This window comes from Oryzias melastigma, linkage group LG5 (assembly GCF_002922805.2).
Source record: "Oryzias melastigma strain HK-1 linkage group LG5, ASM292280v2, whole genome shotgun sequence".
NCBI lineage: Eukaryota > Metazoa > Chordata > Actinopteri > Beloniformes > Adrianichthyidae > Oryzias > Oryzias melastigma.
In genome coordinates, this window is record NC_050516.1 from 29487653 (window position 1) to 29510330 (window position 22678).

Sequence of the window (22678 nt, forward strand, 5' to 3'; positions counted from 1 at the left end):
TTAAAAAATTACAAATTTGACAAAACAGCTAGGATAATGCTAAAATATTAGCTAAATGCCACGCTAGCCTAAAGAACTTAAAAAGTAAAAAATTGACAAAACAGCTAGCATAATGCTAAACTAAACGCCAAGTTAACCTAAAGAATTTAAAAATGTCTAATTTTGGCAAAAACAGCAAATGTAATGCTAAAACATTAGCTAAACTCCAAGTTAGTCTCAAAAATTAAAAATGTACAAATTTGGCAAAACAGGTAGCATAATGCTAAAATATTAGCTAAACGTCGAGCTAGCCTAAAGTACGACGGAGTATTAGGGCCACCAAAAAAAAAAAAAAAGTAATATTACGACTTTTTTTCTCGTAAATTTACGACTTTTAATCTCATAAATTTACGAGAATAAAGTCGTATATTTATGACTTTAAAAGACATAGGCTATATTTAAGACTTTTAATCTCGTAAATCTACAAGATTTAAAGTCGTAAATTTACGAGAAAAAACTTGTAAATCTACGAGATTTAAAGTCGTAAATTTACGAGTTTTTTTTCTCGTAAATTTACGACTTTTAATCTCATAATTTTACGAGAAAAAAAGTCATATATTTATGACTTTAAAAGTCATAGGATATTTAAGACTTTTAATCTCGTAAATCTACGAGATTTAAAGTCGTAAATTTACGAGTTTTTTTCTTGTAAATTTATGAGATTAAATTCGTAAATTTACGAGAAAAAAGTCTTAATATTACTTTTTTTTTTGGCGGCCCTAATACTCCGTCGTACTAAAGAACTTAAAAATATCAAATTTTGACAAAGCAGCTAGCACAATGCTCAGCTAAATACCAAGTTAGCCTAAAGAACTTAAAAATGTCTAATTTTGACAAAACAACTAGAATAATGCTAAAATATTAGCTAAACTCTTAAACGCTTAAAAACTGGAAAAATGTCTAAATTAGTCAAAAGCAGCTAGTTTGTTGCTTAATTCCAGATTACCCTAAAAACCCAGCAGTGCTTGCTGAATATTTTAAAAACTATAAAGTTTATGATTACCAAAAGATCACATACACACTAATTTAGTACTTTCATAACTATTTATATGCCTAAAAACGTTTTAACACCTTTTTTTTCATATATTTTCTGTCCTCATCAGTTGATTACCTAATTTATCATCCCTAAAATCTAAATATGTTACCTGTTCATTAAGAGCTTCCACTCACATTCAGTTAATCAGAGTTAATTCAGATTTAGAAGGGTGTGTTTCTCGACTCCAGTCAAAATAATTAAACATGTGATTATGCCAAACCCGAGATTTCCAAATTGCAAGAATAATAAATTGCAGCGTGACTGCGGTTTAATTTGGATGCTGTGAATTTGATTACCGTAGAGGAGGTTTCAACATTAATAAGTGCTTGCAGCTCAGACAAAATACTAAAATTAGCGATTTTCAATCTGTTGCCGGAAAATCCTTTGTGAGTCACATCATAAAGGACGGGAGCATAATACAGCCACATTATTTTGATTGAAGCCTCCAGTGCGAGATCCCACTGCACTTATTGTGTATTAGTTGGGCTGGTATGTAAAAGCTTTGGCTGGCTTGCTATCAAGGAAAGTCTGGCCACTTTAGAGACTCCGGCGCTCTCCCATTTCGCCTTTTGTCTGTGCTGGAGCCCTGCTGTGGGAGGCGTATTCGGCGCTGTCGTTCCTGCGCTCGTGCTGCCAGCCTCTCATCAACAGGCAGGTAGAGATGACGCGAGCGTGGCGTGAAGGCAGAGGGAGAGGATGAGCAGGCAGAGGAGGAGACAGAAGTAAAAAGAGAAATAAACAGACAGGAGGGACACTATATTTAGCAGTGGAGCTGTCACCTTCTGTTTTGCTCTCCTGAATAAGCAGAGTTTGACAGCATGAATTCTGTGAAGCAGAGGTTGCTGGAATACACCGCCACCACTCCCTTTTTCTCAACCGCAGCATCTCTGGAAGAAAAAAGTATCCAAGTACTGCAGTAATTGCTGTGGGCTTGAGTGCCTTAAATACCCACTCCGGAGAAAATGGTGTTTTTGACATATTCTTGTGGCATTTTCCTCTTGATGGAGGAAATTTGTAGAGAAAATGAAGATTAAAAGTATTTTTATTCAAAAATACAGTTGGTAAAAGTATGTGAGTGTGACGGAGGTGTTCTGATGCATCCACTTAAAGACGTCTTAGTTTTCCTCATCTGAGCTGGAGTCTGGATTAAAAAAAACTATACGGGGAGGGGCTATAAGCTCGTAAACCATTGATATATATTTCTGGATTGGTTTTTGCCTATTTGCTGCTAAAGACAGAGACGTGCGCGCGCAGGCGTCATTGCTATTGCTTGTCGACAGAACGCTAGAGGACAGGCAGACATCAACCACAAAAATCGGGCTAGCTCCCTCTAGCTTAACCGGTTTTCACAAATCAAAGTTTGGAAAATGATCGATCTTGTGTCATATTTAAATATTAATTATCTCTAAAGATTCATCTGTAAATACAGCAAGAATTGTGTCTTCTACTGTTAAATTAACAGCTTCTAAATATCTGAGATTTTCTATTTTGCCTCTGTGCTAAAATCTATAGAACGGAGCTTGTAAACGCTCGTCACCCAAGACCAGAAAAAGGGAGATTGATGAAGTTTAATGGAATGAATGACTGACAACGTTTAGTAACAAAGGCCTTTCCCTATTAAAAAAAAACACCTCAAAGTGCTTAAAAAAGCACTCTTTACCACATTTCCAAATGAAACTACAACTTCTTTTGGATTCATGGTAAATACATCTCAGTTGGATTCAAAATTGACCTTTAAATAGACGATTTCATAGTATAGTACTTTGAAAATGAGGTTCCAGCTAGCATCTTTAGCTGATACAAGAAACATTTTTTAAACTCAAGATTATGGATCATAACATCAAATACGTCTGCCAAACTGTTAGCAGTAAATGGTGTGGCAGGTTAAAGTTTTTGCTCCTTCCCTAACAGCTGCTCCGCGTTTATGTCACTGAGCAGACGGTTAGCGTTAGCGCTGCATTTCCTAGCTGGGCTTTCTCCGGTCCGTACAACCAAGAAAGAATATCAACGCTGGCGGCACGTATTTAGAAAATTGTATGTGATTTCATTTTCTTGCAAAAAAAAAAAAAAAACATTTAGCCTAGCTACGTGCTACTTTGCTAGCACAGCAACATGCATCTTAGCCGCACACATTACCTGTTTCCAGCATGATTACATCAGTTTTTGTGCTGATTTCATGTAAATACAAGCGAATAAAACATGAAAAATCAATAAAAAGTGCATCGATGAACTAAGCTAGCATGCTACCCCCGAGTAGCTAGCACCCACTTTAGCGCAAACTTCACGGTTTCCAGCCTGATTTCTCTATCCTAAAATGCGATCACTGTCCTGTGGTGATTCCTCTCGATCGGATTATTTTGTTGTCGTGTTTCTTGCAGTTGATTGTAAAACGTTGCGTCCCCTTTTCTTTGCGTATTTATTCGGACCTCCTCCGTTTGTTACTCAGGAAGTCTCAGTGCAAAGCCGTATGTCAACAGATGGATGATGGGAAGTGGGGGCGGGCTTACTCCAAACCAACAATCCAACACAACTCAGAGGTGAATTTCTAATGAACTACAGTCGTTCAGCAGAAACTATGTCCAAGAAAATGACAATTTTTAAAATTTTAGCTAAAAACATAATTATAATAAAAAAAAACAAAAGGAACAATTCATCAAAAGACGACTTTAACCGTACAAAACAGTAAAGAGAGAGTCTGATACTCAAGGCTGGTACAAGCATGCAGCATCAGCACAAACAAAGGGTATTTGTAAAAGCCCCCCCACACTCCCCCGTTACCAAGGCTTTAATTGTTTGTTGATGAGGATTGTGAAGAGCTGTGAAAAACAAGGAGTGGAACCGAGTGTCATCTTCTTTATAGCGGCGCCGTTTGATCTGGAGTAAGTCAGCCGGCACCGGCAGGTGAAAGAACTAAAATGATAAAAATCATTGAAACTAATTAGTCTAAATCATCCAACACATTTTTTTTTCTTCCAGACTTAAGAAAACTCTGCTTTTATTTCTCTGTATCTCAAAGAGATTTCTTCACACCTCTTGGCACCATAGGCAGTTCACGCCGGCGACACAAGCCTATTTGGCACAGTAAGTGGTTATATTAAGTATCAGTGTAACTGTGTTATTGATATTAGCGTGATGCCGCCTAACATGGCAGAGTAGTACAAGAACAACATTTATGAAATTGATTTGCAGCCGTTCAATTAACACAAGTGAATGGAGGAAAAGAAAAAGAGACGACAAACAGATTAATAGATTTAACAGATGATCAGACAGCAAAACAGGAATTTCTTAGTACTGCAGTACTACCGTTTTCTTAGAGTTTGTCCTCTGTGATTACTTACTTTATAGTAAAACACATACCTCTAGGCTAAAGTCTGAGACTGAATATCCTAACAGCTCCCCTGTTCTTTATATAAGCAACAAATCTGCTGCAAAGGTAGACAATGCTGTTTTTAACTCCCTCCATTTAAATGACTGACAAACCAACTGATCTATTATGATTATTATGGGCCTCGGAATTCTGGGAAAATCCTATAAAGACACAAAACAGATGGGAAAGTCCTTAAAAAATTAAGTATTGCACCAGCGCAGAAAAGGGAACAATGAGAACAAAAAAATCTGATTCATTGTGTGGATGAAAACACAGAGTTCAACCATCACAGCATTCTCCTTGTGGGGACTGAATGACTGGGAATAGTCTCAAACTTACAAAAAAAAAAAATCTTTGTGTTACGTTTCATGTTATGCATTTGTGGTGAAAGCAGAGCGGTCTGGAGAAACCAAACTGTGTTGACTCAAAGCCGTATGCAAAACTTGTGATGATTGTAAAGGAGGTTAACTCTGTTGATTACAACAAGCAAGAAATGTAGAGCAAAAATGCTAAAAAAAGTTTGCTTGGCTACATTTTTTTTTAGGATATTAAGCTCCCAAAGTCTTTCATATATCGAAATAGAGCTGGAAAGAAAAAGCCTGGAGCAAGGATCACGAGATTTGAGACATTTCGCACCGAGCCTCTTCCAACTGTAAATGCTCTAGTAACAGTAGAAGAAGAAGAAGAAGAAGAAGCCCCTCCCTGCTTGTCTAGTGTGAATACTATTAGCGAAATGCATTTTAAGGAACTCATGTTTAACATTTTCTTAAACGTGCGTCACATATCCTGTGTGTTAATTCGCTTTAAGATAATGAATACTTACAAAAGTACAGAAGGGAAAACATCTGAGTGTTCAAAGAACTGTCACAACAATCATGTGAGGGGAAAAAATGGAAGAATTAACATCACCTCCACTCCCTGTGGAGATGACCACCACCAGAGCTTGTCACCACTGTAAAGCAGCTTAAATATGGTTTGTGTTGTGTGCAGGCCATGCCTCAGCGTGTTTAACACCTCTGGAATGTGTGTCATCTAATTTAATAATAGGCATTGTAATGTGGTCAGACGATGAATAATGACAGAAGCAGGATTGACTGTAGAGGAAGTACTTCTGTTAAAGTGTTTAAAGGGTAACCAAACAGGGCAGTTGGAGGCTGACTCCCTTCTCAGACCAGATTTGAAAAATGCCAAAAAGGGGGCGGGATTAGTGGAGCTTTGGAGGTGTGGCTTGGATCTATGATTGACAGTTAGGTTAGCTTAAGCTGTTATACTAGGCAGAGTTGTTGCACTATTTGCAGCTTAGTTTTTAATGATAATAAAAATTTAAATATGCAACGCCATTAATCAGTTTCTAAGCTTTAATTTGAGCTACGTTTTGTGAAAATCGGTTAAAAAATGACGAAGCTAGCCTGATTTTTGTGGTTGATATCTGAGTATTTTTGACAACTGAAGGCAATACGAGCTATGCTAAGGCTAACGACCGATCGCTACAAAATCAAAAATGGGCGGGGCTTTTAAACAGAGCATGATGACGTCAAACTTTTGAGACTTACACCAGTTGACCAATTACGAAATTAAGCTGCAATACCACGTTTTAACCTGTAGGGGGCAGCACACAGACTATATTTAGACTATATTTTCAAGAATTAACACTTGAGGAGTTACCGGTGACGCTTAAACACAAAATATTTAACATACTGTAACTTGTCAACCGCTAACACGATCAAGGTAATTCCAGTAGGAGGAGAAAAGCGGCTTTTCTCCTTCAGAATCTGCTGGAATTACCTTGATCGTGTTAGTGGCTGAAGAGTTCCAGCAGATCAAAGAACATAAACGCTGGAGCTACGGTGTTCAAGGGTTAATTGAAAGCTAGCTCTGAAGCTACGATCCCAAGCAAATCGGAAACTTGCGTTTTAGCGACTATTTCTGATGAAACGTCTAAGGAAATGCGTTCAAAACTCACGTTCGCCCATCACTACGCACATTTTTAAGATACTATTTGAGCTCTACTTACAAAACACGTCCATTGAATATGTTAAAATTTAAATTATTTGCGGAGAAATTCCCTTTATCTCAGCTTCAGAATCCACTGGAATTGTGTTAATTGTGTAGTTCGTAGAACATGTGTTATTTTGCTGTCGCCAAAAATATTTCTCAGTGTTATAAGGGTAAACAAATATATAAAAAATTGGCAACAACTAATAGAAAGCACTTTTAAAGCCCAATTTTTAAAGGTAAACAGACAAAAAAAAGTTGATTTAGTGTTTGGTTACCCTTTAAAGTGTAAATCCTAGAAGGTAGAAGTCTAGGCTCTTTCTAGTAAATTCTTTTATTGTAAATAAAATAATAGCAATGTCTCTTGATTCGTTTGCTCTTGAGGATTTTTTTAAGACAGGAGATCAAGGCAGGTTAATTAGTAGGAAATTCAGCGTTGGTGTTTTTATTTTCTCGTCTATAGGAGCAATCGCTGTTTCCTGACTGTCTAGACTCTCGTGAGGCCAGACCTGAAGTCCACACACATGTGCTGGCAGACAGGTAAGCTGAGGATAAGCTTTTAGCGGCTCATTGATTGCCAAGATTTGATTGCGAGGAAGCTTGGCTGAGGCTCTCAGCTCCGTCTCTGTCAAAAGTACAAAAAGGTGGAAAAAAGCTCCATCTGGGATCACGTGAAACTCTCATTCAGCAGAAGACATAAAAATACCGGCGCAGGACCACCAAGATTAGAGGAACGGGGATCTAACACGCCAGAAAACAAAAGTAAATACACTGATGGAGAATCTGTTTTAAAGGGAGTTCAAACGAAGTAGCCCCTAATTGTTGAAAGGATGAAAAGATCAAGGGCGTGCCAACAGTTTTTACTCTGAAATCTGTCAGGAAAGATGAGCCGATACTGAAGTCTTTGTTCAGGCGAGACAACCATCGACCCATTAAATGTCACCACAACGGCGTCCGAGGGAGGGAGGGGGGAGCTACAAAGATTTTCCCTGCCCGGTTCTTTCTTGTCTTTTCTTCCCATAGCTAACCTGGTTGGTGCCCAGGTGTTTGGTGGACTACAAAGGCTGAAGCAAAACAAAGTTAAACACTTTCAAATGTGCCCGAGGATTAACTTAACAAGCTATTACTTGTTAATATGGTACCGTTCTCCCACAGTTTGGGGGCAGTTAACCTCGGGTGTGACTGGCTTCTGTTTAGAGGGTCACAACCTCGCAGAGCCCCGCTCGCTGAAATGGTATGTGATTATAGAGCTTGTTTAAAAGTAAATATAGGACTTCTCAGCAGCTGATACAAGCCAGTCTAGTCTTTAACCGAGAGTAACTACTTCCTTGCACAAATGTTGACCTTCTGTTTACAAGATATTCGTAAAGAAAACACATTTTTGTAACTAGAAAAAGACAAGAAAGAGTTTTTTTTAATTATATTGTTCAGGTTTTTCTTTTTTTTTATCCAAGTCAGTGATTTGTTTTGAGTGAAAATTCCTTTGGTCTTATCTCCTGTTTACTCCTTATCAGTTAATAACTCACCCTACATGAACACACTCTGTGGCTACTTCACTGAAGAGTTTAGGTTCAGTAATCACCAGAAATGTACATTTTGTAAAATTTGAACAATGAGAACTTAATTATACAATTTTTGAAAATATTACCCAGTCAGCAAAGCCAAGTGGGCCCCATATGGTTTAAAAGTGGGCAGAAAGTGGTGGACAGCGGAACTTGCTAGCTCGCTACAGAGAAGCTTGCTAGCTTGATACAGTGGTACTGGCTAGCTCTCTGTAGAGGAGCTGGCTAGCATTCTACAACGGAGCTCACTAGCATGCTTCAGGGGAGCTCGCTAGCTCGCTACAGCAAAGCTCGATTGCATGCTTCTGCGGAGTTCACTAGCATGCTACAGTGGAGCTCATTAGCATGATACAGCGGAGCTCACTAGCATGCTATAGCAAAGCTTGCTAGCTCGATACAGTGGAGCTCGCTAGCTTGCTGTAGAGGAGCTTGCTAGCATGCTATAGTGGATCTCACTAGCTCAATAGCCTGCTACAGAGGAGGTGCTAGCTCACTTCAGCGAAGCTCAATTGCATGCTACAGCGGAACTTACTAGCTTGATATAGAGGAGCTCGATAGCATGATACAGCAAAGCTTAAGTGCATGATAAACCGGAGCTAACTAGCATGCTACAGCGGAGCTCACTAGCTCAATAGCATGCTAAAGAAAAGCTGGCTAGCTCACTTCAGCGAAGCTTGATTACATGCTTAACTGGAGCTTGCAAGTATGCTACAGTCGAGATGCTACAGTCGAGATGCTATAGAGGAGCTCGCTAGCTTACTACAGCGAAGCTCAATTACATGCTAGAGTGGAGCTCACTAGCATTCTGCAGTGGAGCTCTTTAGCATGATACAGCGGAGCTTACTAGCATGCAACAGCGAAGCTCACTAGCATGCAACAGTGGCTCTCGCTAGCTCGATACAGCGGAGTTCACTAGCTCACTGTAGTGGAGCTTGCAAGCATGCTACAGCGGAGCTCACTAGCTCGATAGCATGCAACAGAGAAGCTCGCTAGCTCACTTCAACGAAACTTGATTACATGCTTAACTGGAGCTGGAAAGCATGCTAAAGTCGAGATGCTTCAGTTGAGCTTGCTAGCATGCTACAGCAGAGCTAGCAACCATACTACAGCGGAGCGCGCTAGTTGTCAAAAAACGTAAATGTTGACATGAATTGTGAGATTTTTAAGGCTCAGATATAAAAATTGAATTTTTTTAAGGTGTGATTTTCAAATTCTTAAACTCAATGTTTTTACGACTTTTGAGACCCCGCAGGAACCCTGAGAAATACTCTTTTTGGGGATGTCCTCACATAAGGTTGATTGATGTCACTTTTCTATCTTAGTAAATATTCTCCTCTTTCCTTAAATACTTTTTGTAGGTACTTTGGTAGTACTTTTTTTAGTTCAATAAATTGCAAAACAATGTATGTGGCTGTGCATATATATTATCTAATTTCTGCAGCTTTGATAGATATCAACCATCTGAAAGGCAAAGAGAAGGTGTGAATTCTCTCATTGCTGAGTGGAATTGTCACCAAATGCAGCAAAAACCCAATAGTGTTTTTCTGGTATGGATTTACACTATTGGGTCAAGTGATGCAAAAAAAGGCTTTCCCTGCTACCTCACATAACCTCTGAAGCAGGAAAGTTGGCAAAGTTTTGTTATTACAAGAGATGCCCACATATGACAACAGTATAACTACTTTTCTTGCACACTAGCACTTTCAAAATGAATGATTTCCTTAAATGAGTACAATTAAGGAACAAATAGGCTGCGTGTTTAGTCTGCACTGATCTAAAGGAGTTCTGGGATGCATTAAGTGTCCTCCAGACCTCATTAGAAGCAAAAGCATTCAATTAAAAGACACAAAAAAGTAAATTAACTCTTTCTGAGCGCAAATAAGACCAATGGTGTGTGAAATCTTTTGGGAGTAAATCTAATGAGTGAAGAGAAGCTTCATTATTGTGATCTTCCTTTGGTCATGTTCAACCTTTCTCACCACTTTCTGAGTTAGATTAGCAACAAGTCTTTATATATTTATTCATGGGCTGTGTTTTCATCTTTTATAGTAATTTAAAAAAAGGCATTGAGTTGTTATATTAGCATTATGCTAACTCAATTGGGTAATTTGTTATCTACCGATGTTTTTTAAATCCTATTTTGGAGTTTAGCTAATATTTTAGCAACACTAACGTTTTTGGCTAATTTGTAATCTCCTGCCTTTTTAGGCTAATTTAGAGTTTAGCTTCCATTTTAGCAACATGCTAACGTTTTTGGCTAATTTAGTGTACTGAGGAATTTTTGGCTATTTTGGAGTTTAGCTGGTATTTAAGCGATGTGCTAGCTTTTTCTTAGCTAATTTGGCATCTACTGAGGTTTTCTGGGCTAATTTTACGGTTTAGCTAGTTTTTAAGCAATGTGCTAGCTGGCTAATTTGGCATCTACTGTTTTTTTAAGGTGAATTTAGAGTTTAGTTTCTATTTTAACAACAGGCTACTGTTTTCAACTAATATGGTTTACTAATGTATTTTAAGCTATTTTGGAGTTTAGCTAGTAATGTGCTTGTTTTTTCTTTGGCTAATTTGGCATATGCTAACTTTTTAATGCTAATTTGAAATGTTGCTAGTATTTTAGCAACATGCTAACGTTTTTGGCTTATTTATTATCTGCTGAGGTTTTTAGGGGCTAAATTTGGAGCTTCTATCTTAGCAACAGGCTAACATTTTTGACTACTTTAGCATACTGAGAATTTTAGGCTGTTTTAGAATTTAGCTAGCATTTAGGCAATGAGCTAGCTTTTTTGGCCACCCACTACGGTTTTTGGGCAAATTTGGAGTTTAACTCATACTTAAGAAGTACACTAAGTTTATGCAATTTTTGCTTGTATTAGGAATTTTTAAGCAATTTACTATTTTGTTTAGTCATTTAGATCAATCTCAGGGCTTTTTTCTAGTTCTCTAAAAACTGTCCAGTCTTTAACTAATTTAACATTTGCTAGCATTTTCAACAAATCTCTTAAGCAATTAACGTAAATTGCGTCACCATTTCAGCAAACCCCTTCAGCATCTTTAGAGACAAAGTATTCACACAAGCATTATTGCAGGTAATGCAACATTTCCAGTTATTTATTCATTTTCTGGTGTTTCAATGTGCAGCCTCCATTCTGACTAGAGTGACGTGATGATTCTTTATAGGTTCATAAAAAAGTTCTCATCAGGTAAAGTGAAGGCTGCAGATCCATTATAGACTCTGTGTTGACACCTGATAGACAAAGCAGCAGAAACCGTACCGGCCGAGCCTATTTTAACAGAACAGTTCAACACACAGGGTTTCATGTGGCACTGGCCAACATTCATAACATGCTGGATCTGCCCCCAGAGTGTGTGCCCAGCCAAGTGTTAAATTTGACTTGATTTCAGAAGGGAGACAAGGACACACAGGCTTTCGTTGCAGTGCAACCGTGCATTCAGATGAAGAGAAACCCTCCAGCCCTACATCGCTGAGACAATCAGAAGCACATCTCATTCTTCTCGCGCACACAATCACACTCGCTGTGCGGTTCTGGCCGGACAAAAGACGGCCTCACAAAGCCCGAATTCAGTCTGGTGCCACCCGTTAACCTGCTTCCACGTCCCAAACAAAAGCCAGCGAGTGACAGAGTTGCATCCGATCAGCACGGAGTCATAAACTTGATTGCCGGTTACCTTTAAAGGACAAGAAGATTCTGGGAGCGGAGAGGGGCTCGTTGGGGGGAGGCGCCCCCCCAGATGAAGAGGCCAGCAGAGCCAGCAGCAAGGACACTTTTTCCAGCATGGTCCCTCCGTTTGGTAGAGGCGAGGAGGTCCTGAGGGAGAACGATAGAGTTCAATTCCTTAGGCAAACACAGACGGATGATTTTAGAAAAGCAGCTTTACAAACAGGTTCATTTAAACACCTGCTGTTCCTCAAAGCTCACCCGGTTTGGATTGTTGAGCACTATTATAAACATGAGGCATTTTTCATGAGGCTTTTGTGTTTTACAAGAAAGGAAAAAAAGATTTGGAAGTCTTGACCTGTTCATTCCAACCAGCTGTGCACAGATTCTACCTTGATCCTGCAGGAGATTGGAGAGACTCTGAAGTTTTTTTTTTCCCTTTCACAATAGTTTGTGGATTTTGAGCTGAATCTCTCTTTCCTAAACGCCCACAATTGTTCTCTCCAGCATTTGCTTCAGCGTGCGTCAAATTGGGAACTGTAAAAGAGTCTTCCTCCAGCTGCCAAAAGACCCCCCCTCACAGACCCCCACTTCTGAAATAAGACGTGATTGTGAAAGGGGGAATACTTTAGGAATCACTGATGTTTTGTTTTTTTTCCCCCAAGGCGAGGGGCAATTTATTTATTTATTTATTTTTATGCCAATTCTTGGCTGCAGAGCCGCTCCGCCTGGCGCGCAGCGGCTGCGCGCTCGCTGATTAAATCCCAAAGCGCATCAGCATGTTTGTAATCCACCAAAAAAAAAAAAAGATAATATCTTCATAAAAGGATCTGGAAAACGGTCCCAGCTGGCACAGGACCAGCGCTGGTCTGGAACTTACAACAATAAAAGGCCGTTTAATGGGTTGGAAACTATAAAAGACTATTAGCAGCTCTGATCCTGCACCGAGGCCCATGGATCTGCTTGTAAACGTGGATCAGAGTTTGTGGTCAAATTGTCAGTCTGGGGGTTTAAGATCAAGTTCCACAGTGAGCCTCAGCGCGTGAGCAGCAACACGCATGGAGAAACACACCTGAGATTTGACTCATTTATCGCTGCAGGATTAGGATTATTTACTTTGAGAGCCACTGCAACACAAATAACTGAAAACTGCATCCATGTAAAACATTTTTTTATTGGTAATGCACATATTTTACTATCAGCATTGCATTTTTACCAACAAAATAACACTTATGTGGGTTAGAATCAATTAAAATCCAGATTATAATGCAATATTTAAAGTTTATTCATTTATGTTGCACACGGATTACACACTTTGCCATGCAAACCTTCACCCACCTTCACTTCCAGTGAATTTTGCGCTTCAGAGAAAATATCCACCCAGACTGTGAGTTCCAGTGTCCGCAGGCGTATCCGCGAAAGCGCTTTTTACGCAAATATCCCACCACCAAACGCAGCTCAGGAGCCCTCAATCAACTTGCCCTGCTTTAAGTTGGAGTGGTGGCTGAAGTGCATAAGCCGATTCGGTATTTCCCCACCGGGAGACGCGACAAAACAAAGAGGAGTTGTTCGTGTGGACAGGCGGCGGAGGCGCGCTGCTTCAGCCGTGCGCTGCGGCGCTCAAGTGAGCAGAGGAGCGGACTGTGCAGGTGGATAGGCTGAGGTCTCCCGGCGTTTGGACACACCCATGGGGGAGGGAACCCACCTTAACATCCGTGGAGTCGTCCCTCCCCAAATCTGATTATCTGTATTTGTATGCACCTCTGAGATGACAGCTCATGTTATGCAAAAAGTGAAGAGGTTTGTTTTTTTTTCCTACACATTTCTTGCAGATTGAATGCATCATATTAAATCTAGTATTTTTTTTTAATAAAAAGTTAAACAGCAGCCCAAAAGAGTGTCAGTGAATCTGATCTCAAACCTCCAGACTTTATTTGCTTTATTTATCGTCCTTGATCGAATACAGACATGCTATGACAGAGGTGTCAAAGTCAATCGCACAAGGAGACAAAATCCAAAACACAACTAAGGTCCCGGCCCAAGAGGATAAACATTTATTGTAAATTTCAAAAACTTTTAAAGCGTAACTTTTTAACATAGATATGAACTATATATATATTGCATTACCTGTGATAATGCTAGTGTCAATGCTGTAAACTGAAGACCGCTGAAGACGCTGAAAGTGATAGATGAAAACGTTAAAGTTAATAGCTAAGAATGTTGAAGCTGACAGCAAGCTAAAATATTAGCTAAATGCCAAATTAGCCTAAAAAACGAAACAAAACAAAAAACCTGGGTTAGCATAAACAGCTAGCATGTAGCAGAAAAAATAGCTAAAATATCCTAAAAAGCTGAAAAAAGCCTATATTAGCCATAACAGCTAGCATGAAGCTGAAATGTTAGCTAAACTACAAAACAGCCTAAAAAACAAAACAAAAAAACTTAAATTAGCCAAAACAGCTAGCATATAGCTAAATTGTTAGCTATACTCCAAAACAGTCTAAAAAACTTAAAGAAGGAGCCTAAATTAGCCAAAACAGCTAGCATGCAGCTGAAATGTTAGCTAAACTCCAAAACAGCCTAAAAAACTAAAAAAAGCTTAAATTAGCCAAAACAGCTAGCGTATAACTGAAATGTTAGCTAAACTCCAAAACAGTCTGGAAAACTTACAAAAATGAGCTAAATTAGCCAAAACAGCTAGCATGCAGCTAAAATGTTAGCTAAACTCCAAGAGCCTAAAAAAACAAAAACAAAAAAAAGCTTAAATTAGCCAAAACAGCTAGCGTATAGCTGAAATATTTGCTAAACTCCAAAACAGCCTGAAAAATCTTAGTAAATGCCAAAATAGTCCAAAAAGCTATCAGAATGCCATTTTTAAAAAAACTTTAGGACATAATTAACATAATTATGAATAATAAAAGGGCAGGAATATTATTCCCGAATAAATTCACTTAAACCTTAAATAACTTTCAATATTTTACTCTCCATAAAAATATATCTTGTCAAAATTATACAAGTTAGAAATGAGTGCAGGATAATATCGGGCCATTTATAACAATAATAATAATAAAAAAAGACCTGGAGGGCTGGATATAATTACCTGGAGGGCCGGATCCGGCCCCCGGGCCTTGACTTTGACACATGTGTGCTATGAAGATGGATTCAGATGTGGAGTTCCCATGCTAAGACCGTTTACATCCAGCCTTCCCATATAACAGATTGCAGAATGATGGAAACCCAAACTGAGTGTAAGACAGGAATTGTGGGAATTTGTGAGGTCTGAACTCTGGAGATGTTTTGGTTGATGTATCTTTGACGGACCGCAGGAAGCTTGTTTTACAAGACCGCTGCAGAATCCCAATCAGGTCAGGATATTTCTCAACTTTAATGGGCTGTGATTGCCAGTTGCTGATTAATATTTACTGCCTGGGGCCAGCACTCAGTGCTGTGTCCAGATTAAGCAAGAAAAAAATGCTTGTTTTGGCAGTGCTGTGGCACAGCAGTAGGTAGGCTGTGTGAATGTGTGCCGTTTGGACTCTAAAGACTATAAATTCATAAAACAAATGAGGGGAAAGAAAGTGGCCAGATGCAGATAGGGAAGACTTCCTCCAACACCTTGGCGACCCGACAGAGGATCACCAGCTGAGATCAGAATCAGATATTCATGTGCAAATGGAGCCTTAAATCTCTTAATCTCACTTGATCCCCGGCTCGATCACACCGGCTTATTTTGCTTCTTATTCCGTCAGCACCCAATGCTGCTGACACTCGTCATACATGCTTATTATACCACAAATGATGGATACAGTAGCTTATGTGTCAAGGAGTCCTGAGGACGTGGATCCAATGACCTTAAATAACTCTAGAGTTATATTCAAATTGTGTGGTCATTAAATGTTGGGGATTTTTACTTATCACAATAATGGTCAAATATTTTCACAGAAGACCAAATGGGTTTTAATATTTGTTTAGAAGTTTTCATGAAGATTTTTTTAAGATAACCTTTTAATATCTGTTTTTTTTATACCCCTTCTGAACTAAATTGTAGATAAAACTCAAGTTTTCTCATTGTTGCTTTAACCCTATAAAACCCACAATTCACAGCACATTCAACTGATTTTTTTTTTTTAATTAAGATGTTTTATTCAAAAACCTTTGATGAAGTCCACAAAATTATTTGTATTTTTTTTAAGATATAGAATGAATCAATTATGGCATGCTGGGTAATTTGTAAGTCACAACAAAGTTAGCCTATGATGCAAATGAGTGTTTGGGGAAAAACAACATATTTAGCCACTGTCATAAATTCACACATTTTTATGATTAATGTATATATTATATATATAATTAATACATTAATTACTTTAAACACAAATTAAAATATTTAATTATAGCAAGTAGTCATTAAAAAAATGAATAACAATAGTTAAGTTAATTTCACCACAAAGTTGGGAAAATTAGTTAAACTTTTTCCCGCCAAAACTGTTCACACTGTATATGAAAGCGGCGTCTAAAGGAGGCGCTCTTGTTAACCTATGATGTGAATAAGGACAGGCGCGGAGTGCCGCGGTCCTCCACAATGCAGCAGATCGTTTTGGCGTCTGGTCTTTTTTGTGCACGAGCGGCGAGCGATCCGTGTCAATTCTGGCAGGAAGTTACATCAAAATACATGAGAAAATACAGTTATTTTCAAAAAAGAACCCATTTTTCACAATAAAACACTGCGATTGACCAATGCGGTCATGTTTTTGTTTCTAAACAGACTGTAGAGATGAAAATATTCATACAATCACAATAACAACACACAGTATTAGTAGAGGGCCAAATCCGGAGCGGGGGTGGGGCTGGGTTAAAAAAAACAAAAAAAAAAAAACCAAGAGAGAGATAGAGAGCAGTTGGCGCTCGAGCAGAAATGCCTGTTGACCGTCGTGAAAAAATGCGCGTCTGGTGTGAATTGCAGGACAGCGGATGCTGCGCACTCTGCTCCGCGGCGTTTCCGCGACCAGTGTGACCTACCTAGCGTAGGTTCACACTGGTGCGAACCTCCCTATGTGAATTCTTCCCTTTTCCCTACCCCTCCATTTGTAGTGCAAGTGGTGTCCAAAAATTTTTTTTTTTTAAAGATCTCAACAAGAAGAAGATTACATTTCAATCTAAGTAATGACTTTTTGTTGTAGCACGACCTTTTTAAAGTTATAAAAACGCTGTTCTTATGTATATTCGAGCGCTGGAAGATCCACGCTAACGCTAGCTGATAGGCAACTATTGATGACATCATCGAGCGATCCAAGTTAACTTGTAGGGCTAAATGTAGGGAAAGGGAGAAGGAAGGAATTTAGGTCTAATGTGGCTCCAACTTCTGAATCTCAGAGATAAAGACATCATCATGATCGTCAACATGAACAGGCAAACCAACAGGTAAAGAAGGAATATTTTCGTTTTTTTCTTATTTCTTCAGTGATCAGTCAAAATAATCAGTTTTACTTGAACAAACACAAAAAAACAGTAATCCAAATAAAAGCTCGCTCTCATGCAAATCTGCACCACAACTATCCACAAGAACAAATGAGAATAAACAAGTGAAACCCTTTGTGTACGCTTGACAAGAGCAGAAATGACCTCCAGCAGACATGCGTGTGAACCAGCCAGGTCTGACTCTATTCTTGTTATCATCTTTTTTTTCTGTCCGTCTCTCCAGTTTCTTTCTCTTTGTCTGTCTTCGTCTGTTTCACAGCCAACAGCTGCATGTTGTTTCCGTATTTCTTTTTAATCAACAACACTATTCCCATCTTCAGGCCTCTGGTGGCCTCACCATCTGTCACTTGCGTGAGACAAGAGGAAAAAAGCCATTACTGAATTCTGGCTTTGAGGAGCACTCATGAAATTCTGTGATTCTTTCCAGTTTTTCCAGTGTTTGTTTTCCACGTCAACTATCTGAGTAAAAAGCGAAAGATAAGGCAGCAACTAAAAACAACAGTTGATCCAATTCACAGGAAAAGCCACTCTCAGAAATTTCATTTTGAGCGTATTTGCTCTGAGGTCCCACACAAGAAAAGCAATTTTATCTGTACATTTCTTGACAGAAAAAGCAGAATAAAAAGAAATTAACATGTATTTAATATGCAAAAATTAGTTATAGTCATTTTTAGGAACATTTGTATTCCTACAGCTGGTTGTCATAACATCAGATGAAACCATAGAATACAAATTCAGACAGAAAAGGAGCCTAAAGGTCATTGTGTATGACTGTTGTTGCATTCAATTAATTTTTCTACTCACCATATTTCTTTCCAGTGACTCCGTGATTTGCAGAAAGTAATTATTAACGGGCTTCAACAACCTCCACCTCTGTCCTCTGACTCCTGCACATCATGAGGAGGCAATTAACAGTTGTTCCCAGAGTCTGTGCCATGCAGATGTGCAGACACATCCACGTGACGGGGACAGATGTGTACGCACTCGCAGGGTTTGACCACACGCGCCGCGGCGTCGGTGTAGCTGAGGATGCTCTGACACGTGCACGGCCGCGCTCGCCACACTCTGAGGGACACATCAACGGAATTTAATGAGGGAACATGTAATCATCCCTCCACCTCACCGGGAGAGCTGTTACCTTTTGGTGTGATAAGATATTAAAAATTCACACTGTTTCTGCAAAGCTTTGACTGGTATGGCAGTTTGCTCATTAGCATTTAAATGGGAAAAGATAACTCTGCACTTCACAGAGTCATACCTCCATCACAAAGCTGCCAGACAGAAAATAAAAAAACAAATTTGGAATTAGGGACTTAAAACTGGAACTGTTTTAACGCAAATGCAGTTGCAGCCTATGAATAAAGTTGTGCGAGTGGGATTTTTTTAGTCAACACATTCACATCATCCACGTGTTTCAGTGCAAAACTAGGGATGCCGCAAATCTTAATTTAAAACTAAAGTGTATGAACCGCTGAACCGTATCGTGGGAAAGTGAATCGTAGCATCCCTATGCAAAACTATTACCTGCCTTATTTTGAAATGTTTAAATCACAAAACTTGTAACACATTTAAAATAACTCTGCTGTATAGTAGCAAAAAGCAACATGTTTAAAAGGAAAAAAAAAAAAACTTTGTCTCTTTGAGGCCAATCTCTCTTATTTATTAGGGCTGGGAATCACTTGGTACCTCACGATACGATGCGATGCATGGCTAATGATATCGCGAAACAACGATAAGTAGTTAAAATCATCTCTAATAACTTGCATTATATAGAAGAAAAAAATTGGGGGGGGGGGATATACCCATTTATTTTTTAGCTTGAACACAATCAAAAAAAAAAATTGTGTCTTTATTGTCAACAAATAATAGACACTTTGACGAGCCTTGACACCAATTGAATTTGAATTATCTGTAAAATTCAGTGTTAACAATAGTAAACATGAACAGCAGAGCCACTACTTAGTGCAAAATTGTTGTAAACCACAGAACAAAAATTAAATAATTCAAGTAGCTGTCAGGCACATTGGTGCTCACGGCGGTCAGTCTTACATTGCACGCCTCCATCTACCTCCAAAGGAAGGTCTCGCCAAAGGATGACGAATATAACGTTTTACAACCTCTTCAAATAAAAATAAAAGATCAATACTTGGTGAGAACCCATCGAGAATCAATTGCAGAACTAAATGTTATGATATATCGCAATATCAATATTTTAGCACACCCGTAGTCTTTATACCTGTAAAGCCTTTTGTATCATATTAGATACATGGATTTCTACGATGTCTATCGCATTACCATAGTAAAAACTTTCCTTAAAATCCAACTACAACTATATTTGTTTTATTGAAAAATTGTCTTTTGATTATAATTATGCAGTTTTTTGCCAAAATCAAAAAGCCTGTGTCGTGTTCGAGGACATAGTTTTTCCAGAGTGGCAGGAGTTAGAAATTCAACTCTGGGTTGTGGGTGGGACTGTTGGCGGTAATGTTCGCCTTTGCTAATTTCCCATCAACCCTTTGTTGGTAATCTCTCTTGCTAGCTTATAGCACCTCACAAGTCTAAGCGAACACAAGCATAGCAAAGAAAAACAGCGAGCGATCCTAGAGCTATGCAGCTGAACAGTTAGAGCCAGATTCCAACTCAGATGAGGAAAATTAAGACGTTAAGGAATCTTTTTGTATGCAAGTGGATGCATCATAATTGGAGTAGAAAAGAGACTTCGGCCGCTTTCTTGAAATGAAAGGAAATTAGGTACATATATATATATATATATACACACATTTTATACATATATACATTTTCTATGTATTTTTTGTGTATATACATATATATGTATACACACATATACATTATATATATATGTAGACATATACATTTTCTATGTATTTTATGAGTATTTTTTTACGTATATGTCTATATACAGTATATATATATATATATATATATATATATATATATACACATTTTATACATATATACATTTTCTATGTATATACACACACACACATATATATATATATATGGCAGAATTTATTGAAGGTCTTGAAAACATCGTTGTTCTAAAAACTCTGAATTTTCCCTCAATTCTTTGATGGTCTTTACAGCTTATTAAAGCAGATTTTTAGTGTTTTTCTGATGAACAGCTCTGACAGCCTCATTGTGTGTTCTCTTTGTAAATCTGGCTTCATTTGTCAGTTATTCTTTACGCTCCCAGGAGAATCATTAATCCTCCCTTTTAAAAATTCCTATTCAAACCACTAAACCCCAACTGTAAAAAAAAGTTAGATTTTTTTTTTTAGAGGAACAAAATTTGAGTTTTATGTTTCAACATGCCTGTATGAATAGTTTGCAAGAAAATCTTTCATTTGATGCCAAAGTCTGATTTAGTTTTCCGAGTTACGACATTAAGAAAACTTTTCTGTTTGTTAATAAGTTTTCCTTTCGATCTTCCAGCGTTTGACTGGGACGCTCAGGCTTGTATCTGTCTTTTGTCAGAGTGTGACTCAGCAGGAGCTTTGTGGGGCGAAAACTGGGACAGCTGCTCCTCATAAGAGACGAGTTTTCCTCGTTGTACCTGTCTTTTGCCTGGGAACTGAGGGAACGGGGCAGCTGCGGCGGATGATTTGGTATAAATTTAAAACTTGTTCATAACAGGCTCCACGGGGTCTGAACCTTTTTCTTCACTCGGATGATGAATTCTCCTCACGACTGTCAGCTTGAGTTTAAAAAAATGCATTTGACCGTTTTAGCTCTCATTCTTTCTCGTCTTTTGTTTGTCAGATGTAAAATATACACCAAACAACACCACCAGTTTTATATTTGGCTGGATTTTATGGACGTAGGTGCCGCAGCCACACCACCTGTGGTTGGCCAAGGGGGGGTTGTGTAATAGATTTCCCATGCATCGTTGCTGCTGTGGTGGGTTTGCTTTGGAGCCGGCCTCTCGCTGTCATTCTTCACTGAGCTCCAGCCACAGGTCCCAGGCTGGAGGGAGATGCTGCGGTTTGGAGAGGAAATGACTCCGCTTTTCGGTCGACGGTCCACTCAAAGGTGGTACAAGTAGCTGAACTTAGTTTACTGCAGTCTGTGGTCAGGAGGGAATTTATGGGATTTTTTTTCCCCGCTTCTTTTACTTCTCAAAAACAAGGCAATATATATAATTCAATGGGTTTGGAATTGAAGGTTTCTGAGAATTTGGTTTTTAAACGTTTAATGACAAAGTGTGTCAGTTTTACTGCTTTTGAAATGGCTCTAAACTGGACGGTGCTGAGTTCCTTGTCTTTCAGCCTTTCTCCGAGCCACCCCTTCCACACTCATCCCTCCTGTCATCACTCGCTCTGATGAGGCCACGAAACAGGTGGCTCCAGAATGCCAAATAACACAGGAGAGACGGAGACCAAACAGTTTGTGTGTACATGCCAGTTTACGTGGAGGACAGAGGTGGAGAACAGCTTTGCACTTTTTATGTCTCTGAAAAGGGCAGAGTACAACTGAAAAAGCCTAAAAAAAAAGTTTCACCATGAAAAAAACCTCTTGAATACTTTAGATTCTTCTTCCTGCCAAGATCATCAGTGAGGACACCAGTAACCAAGTCAAACTCTGTTACGTCCACCTTAAACCATGTGGTGTGAAGTGTCAAGAATGACAATTCATTTACACAAAACAAAAAAACTCAGTGTGTGGCTTCACTGGCTGCATGTCCATTACACATATGCGCAAAACTATAGAAATTTTAACAAGCAACACAATTTTGCAATGATACTGTTTCCATTAAATCAAAAATATATGAATAAACACAAACCAACTCACACAATAAGTAATTCAAAACACGGTAATAGATGAGAACATGTATTGTTAGGGCTGGGTATCGATGATAATTCAATGAAACGATTTGATTCCGATTTTTTAAAAATTCTTTCAATCCATCAATTAAATAAAATTTTGAGTTTACACATTTGTTTAAAAATACATCAATAATGTACTATGTGTTTTGAATATACTTAAATTAATCTGATGCACTTCACATATTGTAAAATGTATTAGTGAAATAATGAGATTGTTAATATCATACAGTGTTACATGGATTCTTGAAAGTAGAAGTTCTAACAAAAATGTTCAGATCATTAACAATGTAAACGTTGTTCTGCTTCTCCTGGAGGGCGTTTCAGTTTGGCCACTAGGTGGCGATCGTGCTATAGCATTACACTTTATTTTTCTAAAGAGAAGAAAGTATCAGAAAAAAAAACTGTTTTAAACCATGAATTGTTAGATTAAAAAAAATAACTCAAAAGAGTTTGAAAAAATTCATGTTCATTTAGTCAGTAATGGTCGACCAAGCCTTGGCCGTCCTATAGGAAACCTGATTAGCATCAAGCTAGACGAGTTTAGCTTTATGTGCTAAATTGATCTATATTTTAATAAATCGATTATTGATCTGTTGAGCTTAAATTCAATCCAGCTATATGCGTGTTGTTTACTAAAAGGGAGCAACAGTAGTGTTGCACGCACACCGCGGCTAGTCCATTGACAG

At 38.5% G+C, this 22678-nt stretch overlaps 1 protein-coding gene and 2 long non-coding RNA genes across 4 annotated transcripts in view; 2 read left to right on the plus strand and 1 right to left on the minus strand.

Moving 5' to 3' along the window:
- The window catches only part of sema3fa (sema domain, immunoglobulin domain (Ig), short basic domain, secreted, (semaphorin) 3Fa), a 79092-nt gene extending 65385 nt beyond the window's left edge, over positions 1-13707 (minus strand). For both annotated transcript variants that reach the window (XM_024270993.2, XM_024270992.2), the window contains exons 1-2: positions 13012-13707; positions 11684-11823 (exon numbers count right to left, since the gene is read on the minus strand). In XM_024270993.2, the coding sequence (XP_024126761.1) occupies positions 11684-11792 (109 nt within the window). In that variant the 5' untranslated portion in view covers positions 11793-11823; positions 13012-13707. The remainder of the gene's footprint in view (positions 1-11683; positions 11824-13011) is intronic.
- LOC118598788 lies at positions 2232-3787 on the plus strand. Its single transcript, XR_004947924.1, has 2 exons — positions 2232-2712; positions 2987-3787. It is a non-coding gene; the product is annotated as an uncharacterized LOC118598788 (long non-coding RNA).
- A 1031-nt stretch (positions 13708-14738) lies between the features above and the next one.
- LOC118598789 lies at positions 14739-18331 on the plus strand. The gene is made up of 2 exons (XR_004947925.1): positions 14739-17091; positions 17968-18331. It is a non-coding gene; the product is annotated as an uncharacterized LOC118598789 (long non-coding RNA).
- The last annotated feature ends 4347 nt before the right edge of the window (positions 18332-22678 follow it).